The sequence below is a fragment of the Ostrinia nubilalis genome, chromosome 9 (genome assembly GCF_963855985.1).
Source record: "Ostrinia nubilalis chromosome 9, ilOstNubi1.1, whole genome shotgun sequence".
NCBI classification, from domain to species: domain Eukaryota; kingdom Metazoa; phylum Arthropoda; class Insecta; order Lepidoptera; family Crambidae; genus Ostrinia; species Ostrinia nubilalis.
In genome coordinates, this window is record NC_087096.1 from 9,677,648 (window position 1) to 9,695,683 (window position 18,036).

Consider the following 18,036-nt stretch of genomic DNA (forward strand, 5'->3'; position numbering starts at 1 on the left):
TTACCTATTATAAGCAAAGAATAGGGTACACAGATGATAAATATGTTCAAGAACAATGGATAGTCGAAAAGTAAGTAGGTACCGACGCCATTGAGTTTCATGGATGGACATTAGATACATAAACTAATCAGTAGCTAGTAGCTACTGCACAGAGGAACAATACGACGTGGGAAATGATATAAGTTGACTTGAAACAATGGGGTCTGAGTAACATTAATTTAACACCTCTGTTAGTGGGTGCAAGAAACCTGCACTTTATGGTAGGGGTTAACAAAGGACGTACAAAAACATGGATAATTGTAGGCTCGCAAGAAAACATAGTGGGCCTAATCATTGTTATCGTTTTCCGGTTTTTGTTGCGTCTTGGTTTTAACGTGCGCAAAAACATAATATGTACAGTGTATCAGTTCAAAAAAACAACTCACAGGGGTAATTAATACGCATTAAACAATATTCTTAATGCGATTCAAAGGGGGATTCATAATATTAGAATTGGCTACAATTTAACGGACAGATGTTATACACTAACTTCATGGAATGTCATCGAAATAGAATTATGAAAGCATAATGTTACTGCTATGCTAGATTACATTGGTATTACATTGTTTTATATGCTGTATTACATACAATCATAGGAAACGAAGTCAATGTTAAATAATGTTCCGCACGAACAGATTTTCTATTGGGTAACATGTGATGTTAAGAATGTTTAATTTATAATTAATAAGTATCTATCTACCTAATTTACACTACTATAACTATGTTGTAAAAAATGAAGTATTTCGTACCTTTATGATGAATGGGCTTGCTTTTGCACAATTTTATTTGAAGGAAATAAGTAGGTACGGTGGAGTGAACTTGCCTTCGACGAGTTATTATTCTCACGTGCTCGAATATTTTATAGACTTTTGGAATCTTTACAAAAGTATCTCTACTTTATACCACTTATGTTCACCAGAAATCATCTAGAGTAGGATTAGTGGTGAAAGATTTCTTTAAATCGGGAGAGTAGTTTCGAAATCTATTCAATAAGACAACAAGCAACTTTTCCTCTTTATGATTCCTAATATTAGTGAGATTATGTCTTATTATGCCTTTCAAGTATTGCTTCTTTATTGTTGTCTAGTCTAACTAGTCTATCTAGCTATTTGAAACTAGTAAATAACTAGTTGAAACTACTTAGTACTTACTTCCTACACGAGTCCAGGTCCAGTTTCCCAGCGTCGTAGAGTCGAAGCGATCTCAATTCTTTCTCGGAGCTGCCGTAAAGTGCCGATCCGTCCAGGAATGACGTAGCCAAGTTCATCTGATCACGGTGTTCTGGGGAAGGTGGTAGTATGCAGGTAAATTGGACAGTCGGTGAGAATATTTAGCCCTGGGTTGTTATATTAACTACTTCAAAAGTCTGTCAAGCGCCGTACAAAACACTGGTTATGGTTATAATTACGGTTTAAGTTAAGGTGCTGCAAGTGCTGCAACTAAAGCTAAGACTGGGCACCATTTTTTTTAACTTCAAAAGTAATTGCAACTCAGGGTTAGTGTTAGAATAAATAAATTAAGGACGAGATTCGAATACGAGTTATTGTAGAGCATATTGGATATCGTTTCTATATTGATACTTAACGCTAACCAGGCTAAGCTAGTTATTTCATAACGAACTATCTGGAATACCTCTTCTAGTACGATTATGGCGAAATTGCTATCATGACATTTATTACATAAAAATAATTTTAAAACCTAATAAAAACTGTTAAAGTTTAGATTTCAATTAGCAACTCCAAATCTGGCACGCTGTTCCATTTCTTAATTGTTATTTTTAATTAGAAACATCAGAGCAGACAGGTCAGACAGAGAATTAAAAAATATGGCCGTAATTAAATTAGACGATCAACTCGCTTTAACACGTATGATGACTTAATTAGTTTAGCTTATCAACAATTTGATAGCAGAAGAGAAAGTAAACCAGACCGATACACATAACATTCATAACAAAACCCATTCCGATACTCGCGCCGATAGGGGGAGCCCGAGGGGAGTTGTAATAGAGGAGAGTTGTGACATTGTTGATTTTTGGAAACTATCAGTGAACTCGCAACAGCGTGTATTTGTTAGCTCGAGACTTGAACTAAATTCACTGTTACGAGCTCATTACCATCATCATTTCAGCCATAGGACGTCCACTGCTGAACATAGGCAATAATTTCCACAAAGGCCGGTTGGTAGAGCCTGCATCCAGCGCCTTTCTGCTACCTTTATGACGGTAGACGTCCTTCGCTGCGCTTTCCGATACGTGGCCTCCACTCCAGAATCTTGCTGCCCCATCGGCCGTCAGTTCTGCGTACTATGTGCCCTGCCCATTGCCACTTCAGCTGGCTAATGTTACGAGTTCGATAGTAGTTAATAAGTTAAAAAAAAGCGACAATATCACAACTCTCTTCTGTTACAACTCACCTCGGTCTCCCCTAATATGTTAATTAACGATTATGTCAATGTTACAAAATTTTGTGAACGCCTGAAACCAGTTTACGACGGACATTTCCTAGTTCAATCTTTTTCGGTTATATTTGATTGGATATTAAACCTTAAAACAAGTACTTAGGATACATTTTTGTAATTATTTGAGACAGGTGAGTTTATTTCAAACAACTCGTAGGCAGTCACCGTAAAATTGATCAGACTTGTTATTATTTAAACATAATGGGTGTTTTCGTGCTTAGAAGCTTATTAATCTACTTGCAGTATTATTTAACTAAGTATATTAAACTCTATCTTTGTAATAAACAGGTTACATTTTCGATAATTGGTTAGTTTAAAGTATAGCACTTACCAAAGCCACATGAGTCATAGTTTCTGGCGGGTGCTGACCTGGTGTACTCACAGCCTGAACCTTGGCACTCCTGTCAAAGAAAATAAAGCAATTTGTGAAATAAAGTATAAAAATACATATTAGAATTAATAGAATCTAAAAGGCTTCAAGTTTAAAGTTTTTTTTTGGGGAAGCTTGCTCTATCCTAACAGTCTTGTAAAACAGGCAAATATTTTTCTTTCTTTCAAATAATGATTTTATGGTAATCACTGCTGCACTGGTTGGAGACTCGAAAGTGCCTAACTGTCTGTAATAATTAAACGAATTTTCACCTCTAATCATAGATCACGTCTACACGTTGGAGCCCGTTATCAGAGCTGATTTATCTAATTTAAAAATCCCAATACAAAAATGCTTTGCTTTGACTTAATTTTAGACTAGACGTCATTACATTATGATTTAATCGACTTAGTCACAATTTGATAGTTTAAGAGCGTTTACGCCGTTTGGCGCAAAAACATTACTTTTTCAACTCGTTACAATCATTAACCAGTAATACTACAAATATGTTATAGGCATAAATAGTTAGGCAATTTCGTCGTCTAAATAGTTAATTGAGAAAATATTGCGATTAGTTTAGCATTTAAGAATTCTATCAAGATAAGTCCACACAGGTTTTGTAAATTTCCACTTTAGCGTCAGTTTACAAGCTGAAAATTTTATAAAAATACTGTGAAAACGATTTAACAAACATTTATATCCTATAGCATAGATCCTTGGGCAAATAGTTATCTGAGAAAATTTTTAGATTTAGGCATTTTACAATAAGAAATCACAAATTAAAAGAACGTGAAATACCCAAAAATCAAAGTGATTTTTTCACCAATATTCTTCCTTTATTCAACACATAAATAGAATAATATAATAGAAGAATATCTTATCTAAAATATTTACTTTGAAATTTAAAATAATTCATTGTAATTTTTTTTCTTTGAGTATTTGAAAACTACTATAAATCGCCGCGCACGAATCGTTCAAATTCAGTCCGCCTCGAGGCGTTCCAGAGTGAGGTCACGTCGCTCGGTGCTCTGCTGACATGTGTCACGCGTACGTTGATCTTTGACAGGTAGCTGGATTTTTATAGTGTATCCGCAAAATCTTGGTGGTAGATTTTGCGATCACGTGGTAATTAAAATATTTTATTGTTATTTTTCATTACAGTCTATTTTTACTACAAATTCTATTTCAGACGTAATGAAAAATAAAATTAAGTTATTTTTAGCGATGAAACGAAAACGAATGACGAAAATTTGGAACAGCAAGTTATGTATGTATACCTACTAATATTATAAAGAGAAATAATACTAATAATTTATTTGCCATAAATAGGTGGTTACAGAATAGTTAATAGGAATGCTCTGCCAGCAGGGTCCCACCTAGTTGTAGGGGGAACATACACAACATATTACAGTCGGAAAATCTTTGCGGTAGGTACCTCGGATTGTAGTTAGTTGGACAGTGGTCATTTGACCGCCACTTGAATCGTCTCACCCCTAAGCTTTTGGCTACCGCCGGCGCACTAAGCCGGTTGATGCTTAATCTCGGAGGCCCGGCTGCACTGAGTCGCTGACTATACTTTTGCGTCGCGCGTTATATGGTCCTATATGGGGCTCGAGTATGGCACAGTGCTGTGTAGTCGTAGAGCATCCTACTGTTCAAAAAAGCGCAACGCATGACAGGCTGAGGTAATTCGTGGATACCGCATAGTATCCACAGTCCGTCTTTTCCCGGTTGTGGACACTGACTATAGTGACTATGTCCCTACTGAGGATAAATGGGAAAAAAATATTGTCATTAGTGGCGACGTATAACAATCCTACTAATATAATAAATGCGAAAGTTTGGATGTCTGGATGTTTGTTACTCTTTCACTCAAAAACTACTGAACGGATTTTGTTGAAACTTTACAGTATTATTGTTTATAAACCAGATTAACATAATTATCTACTATATAAAAATAAGTCGGGTTTCCTCCCTGACGCTATAACTCCAGAACGCACGAACCGATTTCCACGGTTTTGCATTCGTTGGAAAGGTCTCGGGTTCCGTGAGGTTCATAGCAAAGAAAATTCGGGAAAAGGGGGTAAAACGGGATCCACGCGTACGAAGTCGCGGGCGGCCGCTAGTAGGCTATAATTTATGACGATATGTGACAAATACATTTCAATAAATAAATAAGACGTGTCTAAAAAGCGCAATCTATCGTCATTGGTTAAAATATACAGCGCTGGACAAACTACTGTTTTTGACGTTCGTAAATATTCATGCGGGGGAAGTGCCGTGAAACGCCATCTATCAACATGATATCAAACAACAGATTTTACGAACTAAGAAGTAAAACGAGGTCCACGCGTACGAATTATTTATAAAATTAATAATATTTGTATTCATCTGGTCTTACTTGACTTTTACTTTACGTATGTCATGCACGATGACATTTGTGTCAATATTTGTGTACGTCCCCACTAGGCATAATTGGGATGTATTTTTCTAATTTGTCATAAGTTGTGAGAAAGCCTGTAGCTACAACTGGGAAAGTATGTGTCACCACTGGTGACAATCGATATTATTTATGCCATTTATCCTCAGTGGTGACAAAGCTAGTGTCGACAACCGAGAATAGACGCCAGTTGCGAGGTGACCATAGATCCCAAGGGGAAATGTACGTGTCTGTACCACGAGAGGTGGAAACCAAAAGGTAGAGGCTTGAGGATCTAGGCCTAGAGTGCCGAAGAGTACGCCTGGCCGTCAGCCAAATTTTACGTCGCACCATAGAGGCAGTTCTGCCTTTATTAGAATAGTGGGTGCGACGGCATGATCGCCTCACACAAAGGGCGACCCAGGTTCTACCGAGCCATGGGTGCTTCGGGCCATTCCTCCACCGTATAGGCCGAGAGCCTGTAGATGGTTGTCAGTTAACACTGCAGTCTTGGCACGTGAGTCACCGCAGCAGACTGACACGCTCCAACAGTGCCCAGCCTAAGCGAACGAGCGGCGGTTGGAAATGACCTCTCCCTACCAATCGGGAAGAGGCGTGAGATAGATAGATAAATTGTTTATTTGTTGTAACACACTTTTTTTAATGCTTTTAACACACACATAATGTGTGTGTTAAAAGTATAGTTGCTATTGAAATTCAATTCAATATCGAAATAAAGTTAGTCAAGAAACACACTAGGTGACACCACTGGTATTTTGTTACACAGGTTAGTAATAATTTCAACAGTTGCAACATAACAAAAGTGACAAATCAACATAAGATAAAGATGACTATCGTTTCAAATAGTTCCCTGCGTCAGAGTGATGTGTGCCGCAGCGATGCAAAAAGCAAAGAGCTCAGTATAAACACTACCCTCAAAAGGGCAGAACACTGATTTTCAGCTTTTGCTAGAGAACGCATGAAGCGTACAGGTACGGAATGAACCCGCTCGCTTTCGGAAACAATATCTATATTAGTATAAAATATATGATGAGACAAATAATCTTATGGTATAGTGTGCTTACTTTCTGTGAAAGTGTTATTTCACAGAAAGAAGCAGTGGAAGCGAGCGAGAGGCCTCAGTTGACACTCCGGTTATCCGCCGCCGACACCCTGGGCGCAAGAGGACAGCTTATGGTCTCCAACTGTCCCTTCCTAACAGGCCTCGGTCGCTAGACATGGAGGTGTCTGGTGGCGGCTAAGGACGAATGCTACAGGCAACAGCCAATGGCGATGTCCCGCGTTCCCTCATATCACTCATATGGATCATGGCAGAAACAGTCAGGTTTTTAGTGGGTATAGGGGCTACCCACCTTCGGGTAGGAAGAACCCCACATAACCCACTAGCTGCCCCCGCTGCTGGTGGGTATGAAATGTTATGCATTTTCTGGATAAAAGAAGAATAGTAAACAGGAAAAGTTTGTTTTGAATAGAACCGATTTGAAAAAATCTCTCACCATTAAAATTCAAATTTTTTTCTGCTGTACATAGGCTGTATAAAATATTCTCAAAATAGTAAAAAACCATTGATAATTTACTATTTGATAAAGAATTTACGTATTTATTATTGATTAGGACTAATGTATACCATTATTTATAATTATGGAGTCGGTGTTGGAAGATTTTAAGATTTTATAGTTTCCTTGAGCTGTCACTTGACAGCCTGGCACACTTTTACGATGGTGGATCAAAGTATTTTGGTTTGACTATAGAGCGTGAGAACACGCACACAGTCATAATTATTTTAGTGTGAATAAAACTAGCATCGAAATTACCTAAACTTGACATGCCACGCTAGACGTAAACGCTCTTAACTTATTTAACATAATACTCTGCTGAAAACCATAATTACACGATTACAACCAAAAGCTTATTATCAGATAAGTATATTATGTGCATCAGCTTTGACGGTTCTTAATGCAAATCATTGTAATTTAGGTAATAATCTAATCTATTTCTTCATCTAGGTATATAAACTACTATTTTAAGCATCCGTTTTATTATCTACAACGGTAAGATCTTACTGGGTCACTACAATAATAATCAAGTTTTATTACTATGTTTAGTAATGAAGCTAATTGAAGTTGACATTTTAGTGTCGTAGTTAAATAACTGATGAGATTAAAATATCAAATTTACAACTACAAATGTTGCAAATAAATTCAGTAGCAATAATTTATTAGTAGCAATATCTAAGCCTAATTATGATATACCTACCATTAGCTTTAAAACTTTCGTTTAAATACAGCACGTAATTGAAATAGGTAAGCCAAAAGTTCAGGCAACCAACATTTTATTAGTTCATATCGTATTAAATTGTTATATCGTGAATAATAACATTTCTTTAATTTCATGTCTATTAACTTTGATTTATGGCTCTACTAATGAAGCAACTAGGCAAGCGTATTGCACGCGTTGCTCACACAATTTAACTTTGCGACTTAGTTACTTTAGTAAAGATAGAAAATCAATTTTAGTTCTTGTCACTGAAATAACTATTTTACGTTAACATAATAAAATGGAATGGAATGAAAAAAACTACGTCTAAACTAGTCATTCCCGAATTGCAAGAGCGCTGAAAACAGAGTAAATAAGATAAACATTAAAGGTTCATTATAAAAATTATGTAACTAGCTAGGCACTTAAAATCTGTGCACGCTGTGTTCATGTGCATAATATTTTGTGACGAACCCAAAACAACAAGGTGTGGTGTCTCGGCTAAAGGTTAAAAGGTGCTATAAAACTTAATTTTGACCATTAATTCATAAAATTACTAAGGTTAGGGTTCACTAACAGACGACACTAAATATTTCCTTAAAAAGAATCTACATTTTAATATTTATTTAAATCTTTTTACAAATAATTGTAATACGCGTGTATGAAAAGTCAGATGCGAACACACCATTCATTTAATAAGTTAAAAAGGCTAGATATGAACAAATTACTTATTAAAAACTTGTTTAAAATACTTTTTGACCTCATAGGGGTCTTGTCAAATGAATTATCTTTATTATCAACCACAAACAATGCCTAAACTACTCGCATAGCTTTCTCTACACGCCTGCAGAATACGTAATTTGTATGGCCGTATTTTTAAATCAACATTGTGTAATATTCTTTAGCCCGGCTTTGTCAACTGTAAACATATTAATGTTCTTGAATTTGAATAGGATACGGAGTTATTTGTTTATGTAGGGAGAGCGTATATAATTGGCCGTGTCACAGACAAATAAAGTTTCACTTACAAGGTAATTCTCTTCATCGTTAATTTCTTCAAGCAGGTATGTAGCACAAATAAAACGTTATTTTTCTTTAATTAATTAATCAAAATGCAGTTGTCTTTTCATTCGAGTACATAATAAACTTATTATCATATTGTGATAAACATGAAAAAATAATTCCCGCCAAAACAAAAAAACATCACAGATAAAAAAAACATTTTTAAAACGAAAGAGTTGGTTCGTGGTATTGTTTATTATTGAGTGCCAGTATGTAATATTTATATTTACATTTCCGTCTTTTGTTTTGTTGCAAATTTTTTAAAAGTTGTATTTTTGCACCAAGAGTGTTGGAGTTAAACCGCAAACAATTGGCGAAATAAATAATAAAGGCTTTCTTGCACAATTATTATTATAGATCTTAACAAGTGAAATTCAATTACAACCTCTATGAATTGCCAGTGATATGATTTAAGACCTATATCAACTACATCCGTATCAAGACAATATGTTGTTATTAGAGTAACTAACGCCATTATTTTGGTAAAGTGGTTTATTAAAGTTAACTACTTCGATAGAGCGGCAAACCTATACTCTTTAGAACGAGAGATCGTCTATTCTCTATTACTCAACTGCTTTCACGTGACATAACCTTTCTCTGCGACCCGCGAACTATCACGAACGTTACGAAACGTTATGTCAAGTATTCGATCATCAATTTCTTTCATTCCTCATTCAAGGTGCATTGCTGCCTTGACCTGATTCTGCTGGTATCGTTATGATATTATAGGAGTTAGCATTAATGTTAAGAACCAGCAAATCAGTTAACAACCCATAAGCCTAGCCACTTTTTTAATAGATCACGGATTAAATTGAAAAATCAACCATTTGATCTTATTTGAACTTAGAACTCCAAAGTTATTATTTAGAAATGTACCAAAAAAAAATAGAACAAAAATAATTTGAAAATGGGACTGGCCATTACCAATTTGAAAAAAAAAAGACGCGCGAACGAATGTTGTTGCTTTATCCTCTCTAACACAAATCTCTAATCTGTGGCTTTATCCCCTTGTTGTGCACTTACTAAGCCATGTTACTACCTTAGTCATTGTTTTTTACACAGAAATGCTCCTAATTAGTCATTAAATAAATTGTAGTGTGTAAAGTGCAGCAGTTAACTTTTTTATTAAGAAGATGCTATTTTTACGGTAATCTGACCAATGAGGAACCTTTTACATGTAACCTTTCATGCGTTTCGATCTCACGGTGTAGATTTAATAGCTTTGAAGCAGCTGTCAGTCTATTAACTGTATAATAGCCCGTAATTGGTCTAGTGTTGGTCAAGTTCAAGTTGGAAGTCGTGAAAAAATCAAGTGGAAGGCATCATTAGAGCTATGGCTACGGAACGTTGCAACACTGATACATCAGTAGGTACTGTCAACGTCAATAAAATCTAACAAATAAATACGACTGACATTGCCTCTGAATTGTTTACGTGCTCTTGCAATGTGTTACATACTTTACAGGGTGTCTTTAATTTAATTTAGGTATTTTAGTGTAACATTACAATTCCTATTTTACTACATTTTTCATATTATTTTTTAAGAATGCAGGATTATATTGGCGTCGACTCTACCTCTAAACACCGGTTTTCGACGTCACGACCGATTGGTCGTAGGTTACACGTAACATACACGTATTTGTAGATAATTAATGAGGAAATGGGCATGGCTAATTTGTTCCGCCGCGTTTGGAGGTGCCTAGATGAAAATTATCAAATTAGATACATCAAGGTGTTCTTGTTTATTTCCTATGTTTAAGATTTTTAAGTTAAGATATTTATCCGCATTGAGATGTATGTGTCTTTTTTGACACATGATGTTAATTAATTATAATTTAGTCTAAACTTCCCGGAGTAACTCTTGAGTTGATAATGTAGGTAAGTATATTATGATACTAGCTTTTGCAGACGGCTTCGCGCATGAAATTTCGCTTATCACAAATCACCTATATGTTACTCTGATGTAAGCAATAATAATTTAATTTACAAAGTTTCATCAAAAATCCGTTCAGTAGTTTTTGCATCAAAGAGTAACAACCATCATTCATACTTTCGCATAATATTAAGTAGGATGGGCTCATTTTGTGAAGCGAGCTTAGACCACTTTTTATGCTTAAGCTATAACATTATTTGTAATTTGACTATCAAAATATGTTATCTAAAGTTTAAGAATGCTGTGGGTGTATAATTAAAATAATGACTAACAGCTTGAATATTAAGGATACAAATCCTTAATAGAGATGTAATGCTAAGATTGATGATCGATTTAGAATTTACAGCGTTGATTTGAAATCAAGAACACGATGTTCTTTGTGTAGAACAATGATTGTTATTATAGCCAAAGTCTGTAGGTACAGAGAACGGCACATCAAGTTTAAAATTGTAGCATCTTATGCAGTTGTAATTGGGGCTATTTTAGAACAAAAATGTAGAGCTTGATGTGCTATCACTACAAAAACAAGTCTCCGTTATACAGTACTTATTATTATTCTGTGGTTATACGCAGCATAGTAACTAGTACAACTAGTGCCACGAGGTCGATGAGATAATAATAGGGGGAGTGTCTGTACTTACATAATGTTTCATTCAGGTTTGTATGAAATTAAGATTATTATAAGCGATAGGTTGTACCGACTCAGGCACTTAGACAAACTTAATACTTTAATGAATAGCTTAGAATCTGAAGGTACGTACTTCTTAGTAATCGTTAAGAGTTAATTTAATAGTAAGAATTTAATGTAAGCGAAACTATTTAGATCATAAGTAAGTATTAGGTAGGCACTTTAATTTCGTAAATCAGAAAGTTTGTAGGTAATTCGAGATTTCTTTGTTTTGATATAGGTATGTTCATTATAATAATAATAAATACTCTTTATTGAACACCAAAGAACAGAACAGAAAAAAAGAAACACACGGACAGGTACAACTAGGCGGTCTTATCGCTATGGAGCTTGTTCATTGTGCATAGGTATTGGATAGGTTGAAAGAAAATCCTGAAAATTTCGATTTACGTTACATTACAATACATTGAATCCTACAGGACTGAAGTCGCGAGCAAGTCTAAAGGATTAAGTACCTTATTCCCATTGGCAGTGGCGACAAGGTCGTGCATCAGCATCTGTCCCCAGGCCGCAATCAGGCTGGTGACGTAGTCGTGGTCTGCACTTCCGGACAGCTGGGACGCCGCCCGAACCGCCATGAAGGGGTTTGGTAAGTGCGGTGGTGACATTGGCTCCGCAACACCTGGAGAAAAAAGAAAATTAATTGTTTAAGTTCAAATTAATTTGCAAGTAGGCTCATAAAAAGCTCTTTTGCTAGTTTCAGTATTACTTAGTCTTCAGCCCTACCACTGCTTCGGGACAATAAATGGGCCAGTACTAAGAAGAAGCAGCGCAAGAAACTGACGCGCGTATTCACAAACATTACCTACTATGAGGTCTCACAGTGCGCGTGGACGCACGGGGTGACACACGAACCAATCACAGAGCTCTATTCAACGCTGTGCGTTCGATTTGCTGCTTCACTTAAGCAGGCATCGTTTGTGGATAAGGGCGTTAGTCACTAAGCTGTTAATCTAAAAACCAGGTTATGCGAGGAGTTATAACGTATTATATGCAAGCGATAGAGGTTATAGAGTTCGTTCGTTCGTTTTAGCCAAATGATGTCCACTCCTGGACAAAAGCCTCAACCAAGAATTTCCACAACAACCGCTCAGATGAGAGAGAAAAAGTATCAATTTTCTTCTTATAGTAAAACCAGGCGATTAGTTTCACTTTTATTCAGAATATTTCATTTGGAAAACTGAAAGCAAAATGAATAAAAGTGCGCCAATCAATGGTGACAGATTTCGTCGTTCGACTTTTTCACCTCTAGTGAGTCATCTAAACTACCTTTACCTTATACTATACAACTACATGAATGATTGCCTGTTATAACTCAACCAAATAAAAATTATAATATTCACACCTGCTCACTTTTTGCTGTGTGTTTGTGTTAATGTTGTCTAGGAAGTAAGTAGTTACGTATTATTTTTAATTGGATCAATTTGTTGGATGTTACTTTTGACATTTGCATCAAAAATATCTAAGTGGGATTCCGTGCATTCATTTCCTAGAGGAAATCACTGAAGTGTCTACCTAAATAACAACATATCTAACTAAAGTTTTATTACGAAACTAACGATTTAATACTCGTACATCGCCCAAGGCAATAACCATCATGTGCATTTAATGATGTTATTTGAATCCATTCGGTCGATTTATCTCTCGAATTAACAGCTTTAAGCGCTTCATTATGTGCTGTGATAAAGATCGACGTGTTACAAGTGATCCGTTTTTGGACAGCAATCTTAATAGATTATTATTATTGAAGTATCGATTATCTTTAAATCGCGTATATTCGAATCCGGATTTGCAGAAGGATGTTTGGTTAATAATTTTGATGATGCATCAATGGTACTGGTTCTATGAAGTGTTCAAGCAAACAGGATCTTAATACATATTTGAAGTAATAATTTGAAAAGCCTGGTAACATTTTTTTTTATAAATTATTAACAGTTTTGAAGGTTACTCTATCTATTTGTGTACCTATGGCTATATTTGCGAATAATGTACATATCAATGTATGAGTTATTACTCATACTACCTACCTTCATTGTTATACGTGTCATACGTATCAATATTAAATTTTTTTTTTAAAGGTTCAGCCAAACCAACGCGATCAGCCGGCGTATAGCGATGGCGATCAATGCACGCCGGCTGATCGCGTTGGTTTGGCTGAACCTTTAGTAAAGATTCAAGCCTATTTTTATCTTGTCATAACTTACCTATGCATATTAACAAATTGCTTGTGTCACCGCCTTTTGTGTGTACATTTCTTTCAAGTGTAAGCACATTAGTCTTACGTGTAGTGACGCAACAAGTCTCTCATCTTCGTAGGGTAATAGATTTCGAAATTTTAAACACAAATGATCCGTGTAAACGATATCTAATGGTCAGGTGGTTATCGATAGGTATAATTATTAACTCAAAGTGTTGGGATATTTTCTCGGATGGAACACAGACGCGTGACAAATTAGTCATGATGATGAATGAATGAATGCAGAGGGGTTTTTTGTACATACTACATCAATGCACACGCGGAACTCAGCGAGGAGTGGGAGTGGGAACGATGGACGCCAACGGTTTGACAATGACGATGTGTGTAAAATGTGAAAGGTTATTAGCGAATCTAAGGCTGAGTTGCACCATCTTAATTTAACTTTAACAAAGATAAAAAATCTGTCAAATTCCATACAAATAACACCGGTTTTTGTTATAGTTACGGTTAAAGTAAGTTGATGCAACTCAGCCCAAGGATTTATAGTTTAGATGGAAAGAATTGCAAGCAAGTTAGCTTGATTTGAAGCAAATGAAAGTAAATATTATGTAAGTATTAAAAAATGGGAATATACGCATTTACCCATGTGAACAGAAACATGTATATCGTAAGTCATAAGTAAGTAGGTACATTTTCTAAAATCAACTTTTACCTAACAGTTTTGCTTATGTATGATTTGTTTACACACAACTCTATAAATTCGAGAGTGGGGTGTTCAAATCACCACACCCTTTAGGCTTAAGCCTGTTCCTCTACAGAACGTGTATAGGCTTATTCCTTTCACTTTTATTTGTTTTATTTGGAACTTGGCATACTTTGCAGAAACTTTGTTCCATACTTTTCTCTAGATTGTATTACGCGATGTTATGTAAAAGTCCACTTCCGGAAGACCGGTTTTTGGCACATGAAGCCTTGTTACAGCTTTTAAAAGAACAGGATTTGAGGAGCTCATTAGGTAGAGAAATGAGTGTAAACATACATTAAACACTTTTGACAATTTATATCAGTTACCTATAAGCTGTAATTCATTTTAGACTTTATAAATATTTTCACTTTGAAGATGTATTTATGTGACGTTTTGAAACCAAAGAAACGAGCTAAACATGAAAATGTTACATTCAAACCTTCGGATTTGATATTCCTACGATTTTTTAGTCTTTTAATAATTATAAGACTAACAAATCTTAAGAGTATCTTGTTTTAAATAACTGCGTAATTAATTTCCTTAGTTGCAAGTCACCATTAGTTATGGAGGGAATATAAGAATGAGTCTGACTGTACAATACAAGTCTCCAACCACTCCAACGGTCTTATCATCAGTTGTCACTTGTCACACGGCCGAAGAAAGTGGCACCTCATAAATCAGAGAACGGCTCTGGCTTGGTCAAACAAAGGCCATAGCTTTTTGTTTAATCAGCCATACTTAAGGCTTGACATCTATCATGTAGAGTTATTGATGGTCGCCAAAATAAACGAGTTATGTAAGTAAGAAATCTATGATTAACGATTACTTTCTATGTATAAATACTTTAAAAATACGCACATTTAGCTTAGGTACCACGAGGGGTTAACGGGACTATTAGATATTTGAATTTACAAATTAATTCTTAAAAAAAAACAAAAAGAATGCAGAATGTTTATTATTAAAATTGAGGGCCTTTTCTTTAACATAGGAAGTGAATATAAATTCCTCATAAAGCATCGCTGACATTCTAAATCCTTGAATTTTTAAATTACTTGGCAAGTCTGACATGTTATTACACCTACCTACCTACTTGTTGCTATAAAAAGCATTGAAACAAAGTACTGGTGCGCATACCTATGTACAAAACCAATTAAGCCCAAAAATGCGTAAATACGTTCGAGAGAAATACGTAGAAACTTAATATTTTGTAACGATATGCCCTTAAGTTTTCATAACATTTTTAATTACGAATTATAATATTTTATATGCCTACTCCCACGCATTGTAGATATTAATTTCTCAACAAGTTGAGGTTAAAATATTACTTAATTTAATAGAGCTAATCACTGTAACATCTAATTTACCTACTTTGTGTTTTTCTAAAAACAAACTACTGCATTGCAGCAATTAATAAGTAATTTTTAATTCTTTAGATATCTCTTATCAAGAGAATAGAATTAGTTACATCTTATTAAGTATTCGTATACTTAGGCTGAGTTGCAACACCTAACTTTAACCGTGACAAACGTTAACAATAACTGACAAAATATCTTCAGCTAAATCATTGTTACCTGTGCATAAAAACAAAATCATGATTTGAGGCGTGTACAATACACACACTCAAAACATGTCAAGTTCACGATTCCGCCAACAATTCGTGAAAATCGTGAGCAATTGAAAAGATTGACAGCTCAACTGTTAGGTAATTCCATGATGATTGTTATCGTACATCAGATGTGTTTGTTCAATGGATGGAGGTCGGTTGGTAGCTTAAATGCTAAATAAGATTCGTACCTGTTTAGTACAGCCATGAGGTTTCTAAGGGCATATTAGGTAATGATATTTGCAGTTGTGCAATAATTTAGAAAGTTATGGAAGGCGTATTAGTTTTTAAAGTCCCTTAAGTTGCACTTTGGGTTTAACCCTTTCTGGTAGGTGTAAACATATAATATAAACAAATGTTTCACATATAATAACCTTGCTCAATTCATCAGTCTGTCAACATCTGAGTTTTGTTAAAGCTCCCTATGAGACTGTCATTAAAGTACAGTTTTTTCTATGCTTCATTACCCATATTATTTTTCTCTATGGAGGTTGTCTCTATGGAGGTACCTACACACCGTCGGTGGCGCACGTTGTTGCACTCTCTAGGGCTGCAGTACTTGCGGCAGTTGCTCGCTGACGTAGCTCTCATTAGCATCAAGTGTTATTGTTTCTATGGAGGTGTACTCACCGTCGGCGTAGTTGGGCGGCATGACTCGTAGGAACACGTCACCCCGCCTGCCCCAGGGCCGGTGCCGCACGTTGTTGCACTCCCCACTGGGGCTGCGGTACTTTCTCGGTGACGTAGCCCTCATCAATATCAAGTGTTATCTCTATGGAGGCGTACTGCCTTCATGGACATTAAGGGTGTCTCTATTGAGGCTACTCACCGTCGGCGTAGTTGGGCGGCATGAGTCGCAGGAACACGTCGCCCCGCCTGCCCCAGGGCCGGTGCCGCACGTTGCTGCACTCCCCACTGGGGCTGTGATACTTGCTTGCTGACGTAGCCCTTATCAATATCAAGTGTTATCTCTATAGAGGCATACTGCTTGCATGGGTATCAAGGGTGTCTCTATAGAGGCTACTCACCGTCGGCGTAGTTGGGCGGCATGAGTCGCAGGAACACGTCGCCCCGCCTGCCCCAGGGCCGGTGGCGCACATTGTTGCACTCTCTAGGACTGTAGTACTTGATCGCTAACATATTAGCTCTCATCAGCAACAAGTCTTATTGTCTTTATAGAGGTATACTGCCTTCATACGCGGTACAATGCTATTGGGTACGGGCAGTACCCAAGGATTCAGTTGACTTATACTTTTTGGCGCGCTTTTAGCAGCTGAGCAAATAGACATCTAGTGAGTCTCTAATTCTCTATAGAGGGGTACTCACCGTCAGCGTAGTTGGGCGGCATGAGTCGCAGGAACACGTCGCCCCGCCTGCCCCAGGGCCGGTGCCGCACGTTGTTGCACTCCCCACTGAGACTGCGTTACTTTCTCGCTGACGTAGCTGTCATGAGCATCAAGTATTATCATCTCTGCCCAGGTGTACCTACTCACCATCAGCGCCGCAGGGCCGGTGCTGCACGTTGTTGCACTCCCACTGGGGCTGCGGTACTTTCTCAGTGACGTATCTCTCATCAGCATCAAATGTTATTGTCTCTATTGAAGTCAACTCACCATCAGAGTAGTTGGGCGGCATGAGTCGCAGGAACACGTCGCCCTGCCTGCCCCAAAGCCGGTGGCGCACGTTGTTTATCCCCACTGGGGCTGCGGTACATGTTCGCTGACGTACCTCTCATCAGCATCAAGTGTTGTCTCTATAGAGGAGGGGTCTACTCACCGTCGGCGTAGTTGGGCGGCATAAGTCGCAGGAACACGTCGCCTCGCCTGCCCCAGGGCCGGTGGCGCACGTTGTTGCACTCCCCACTAGGGCTGCGATACTTGCTCGGTGGACATGGCACACTGCTGCCCTCGTCGGCATCTGATGTGCAGTTTTGTCTGCAAAAGAGGACCTGCATCAGTTCCTGAACAGCGAGGAAAATTCCTCCATGATGTATCTTTTTAGGTTTATTTGTCTTTTATAGTCTTTGAGGTCTAAGATTGTACTTGGAAGATATTTTTACAAGAAGATATTGAGGTCAGTCAAGTGATCAGTTTGATATTGTTTTGTTATCTTTGTCCTTTAAAACCAACTGGTTTGGATGTAAATCGAACTTTATAATCTCTTAACTTAAGTGACTTTTGGCTGATTGTAACACCCAATTTAAAAAAAAAGTTGGTCATGATCATTGTACATAAAAATATGTCTTG

At 36.9% G+C, this 18,036-nt stretch overlaps 1 protein-coding gene and 1 long non-coding RNA gene across 2 annotated transcripts in view; one reads left to right on the top strand and one right to left on the bottom strand.

The window, feature by feature from the left end:
* LOC135074614 (uncharacterized) overlaps positions 1-18,036 on the top strand; it is a 224,819-nt gene that overhangs the window by 80,573 nt on the left and 126,210 nt on the right. The window lies entirely within an intron of this gene.
* Positions 1-18,036, bottom strand: part of LOC135074612 (heme peroxidase 2) — a 72,797-nt gene that overhangs the window by 18,524 nt on the left and 36,237 nt on the right. The window contains exons 3-6 of the mRNA XM_063968969.1: positions 17,567-17,724; positions 11,701-11,867; positions 2,828-2,897; positions 1,191-1,320 (exon numbers count right to left, since the gene is read on the bottom strand). Coding sequence (XP_063825039.1) covers positions 1,191-1,320; positions 2,828-2,897; positions 11,701-11,867; positions 17,567-17,724 — 525 coding nt within the window. The remainder of the gene's footprint in view (positions 1-1,190; positions 1,321-2,827; positions 2,898-11,700; positions 11,868-17,566; positions 17,725-18,036) is intronic.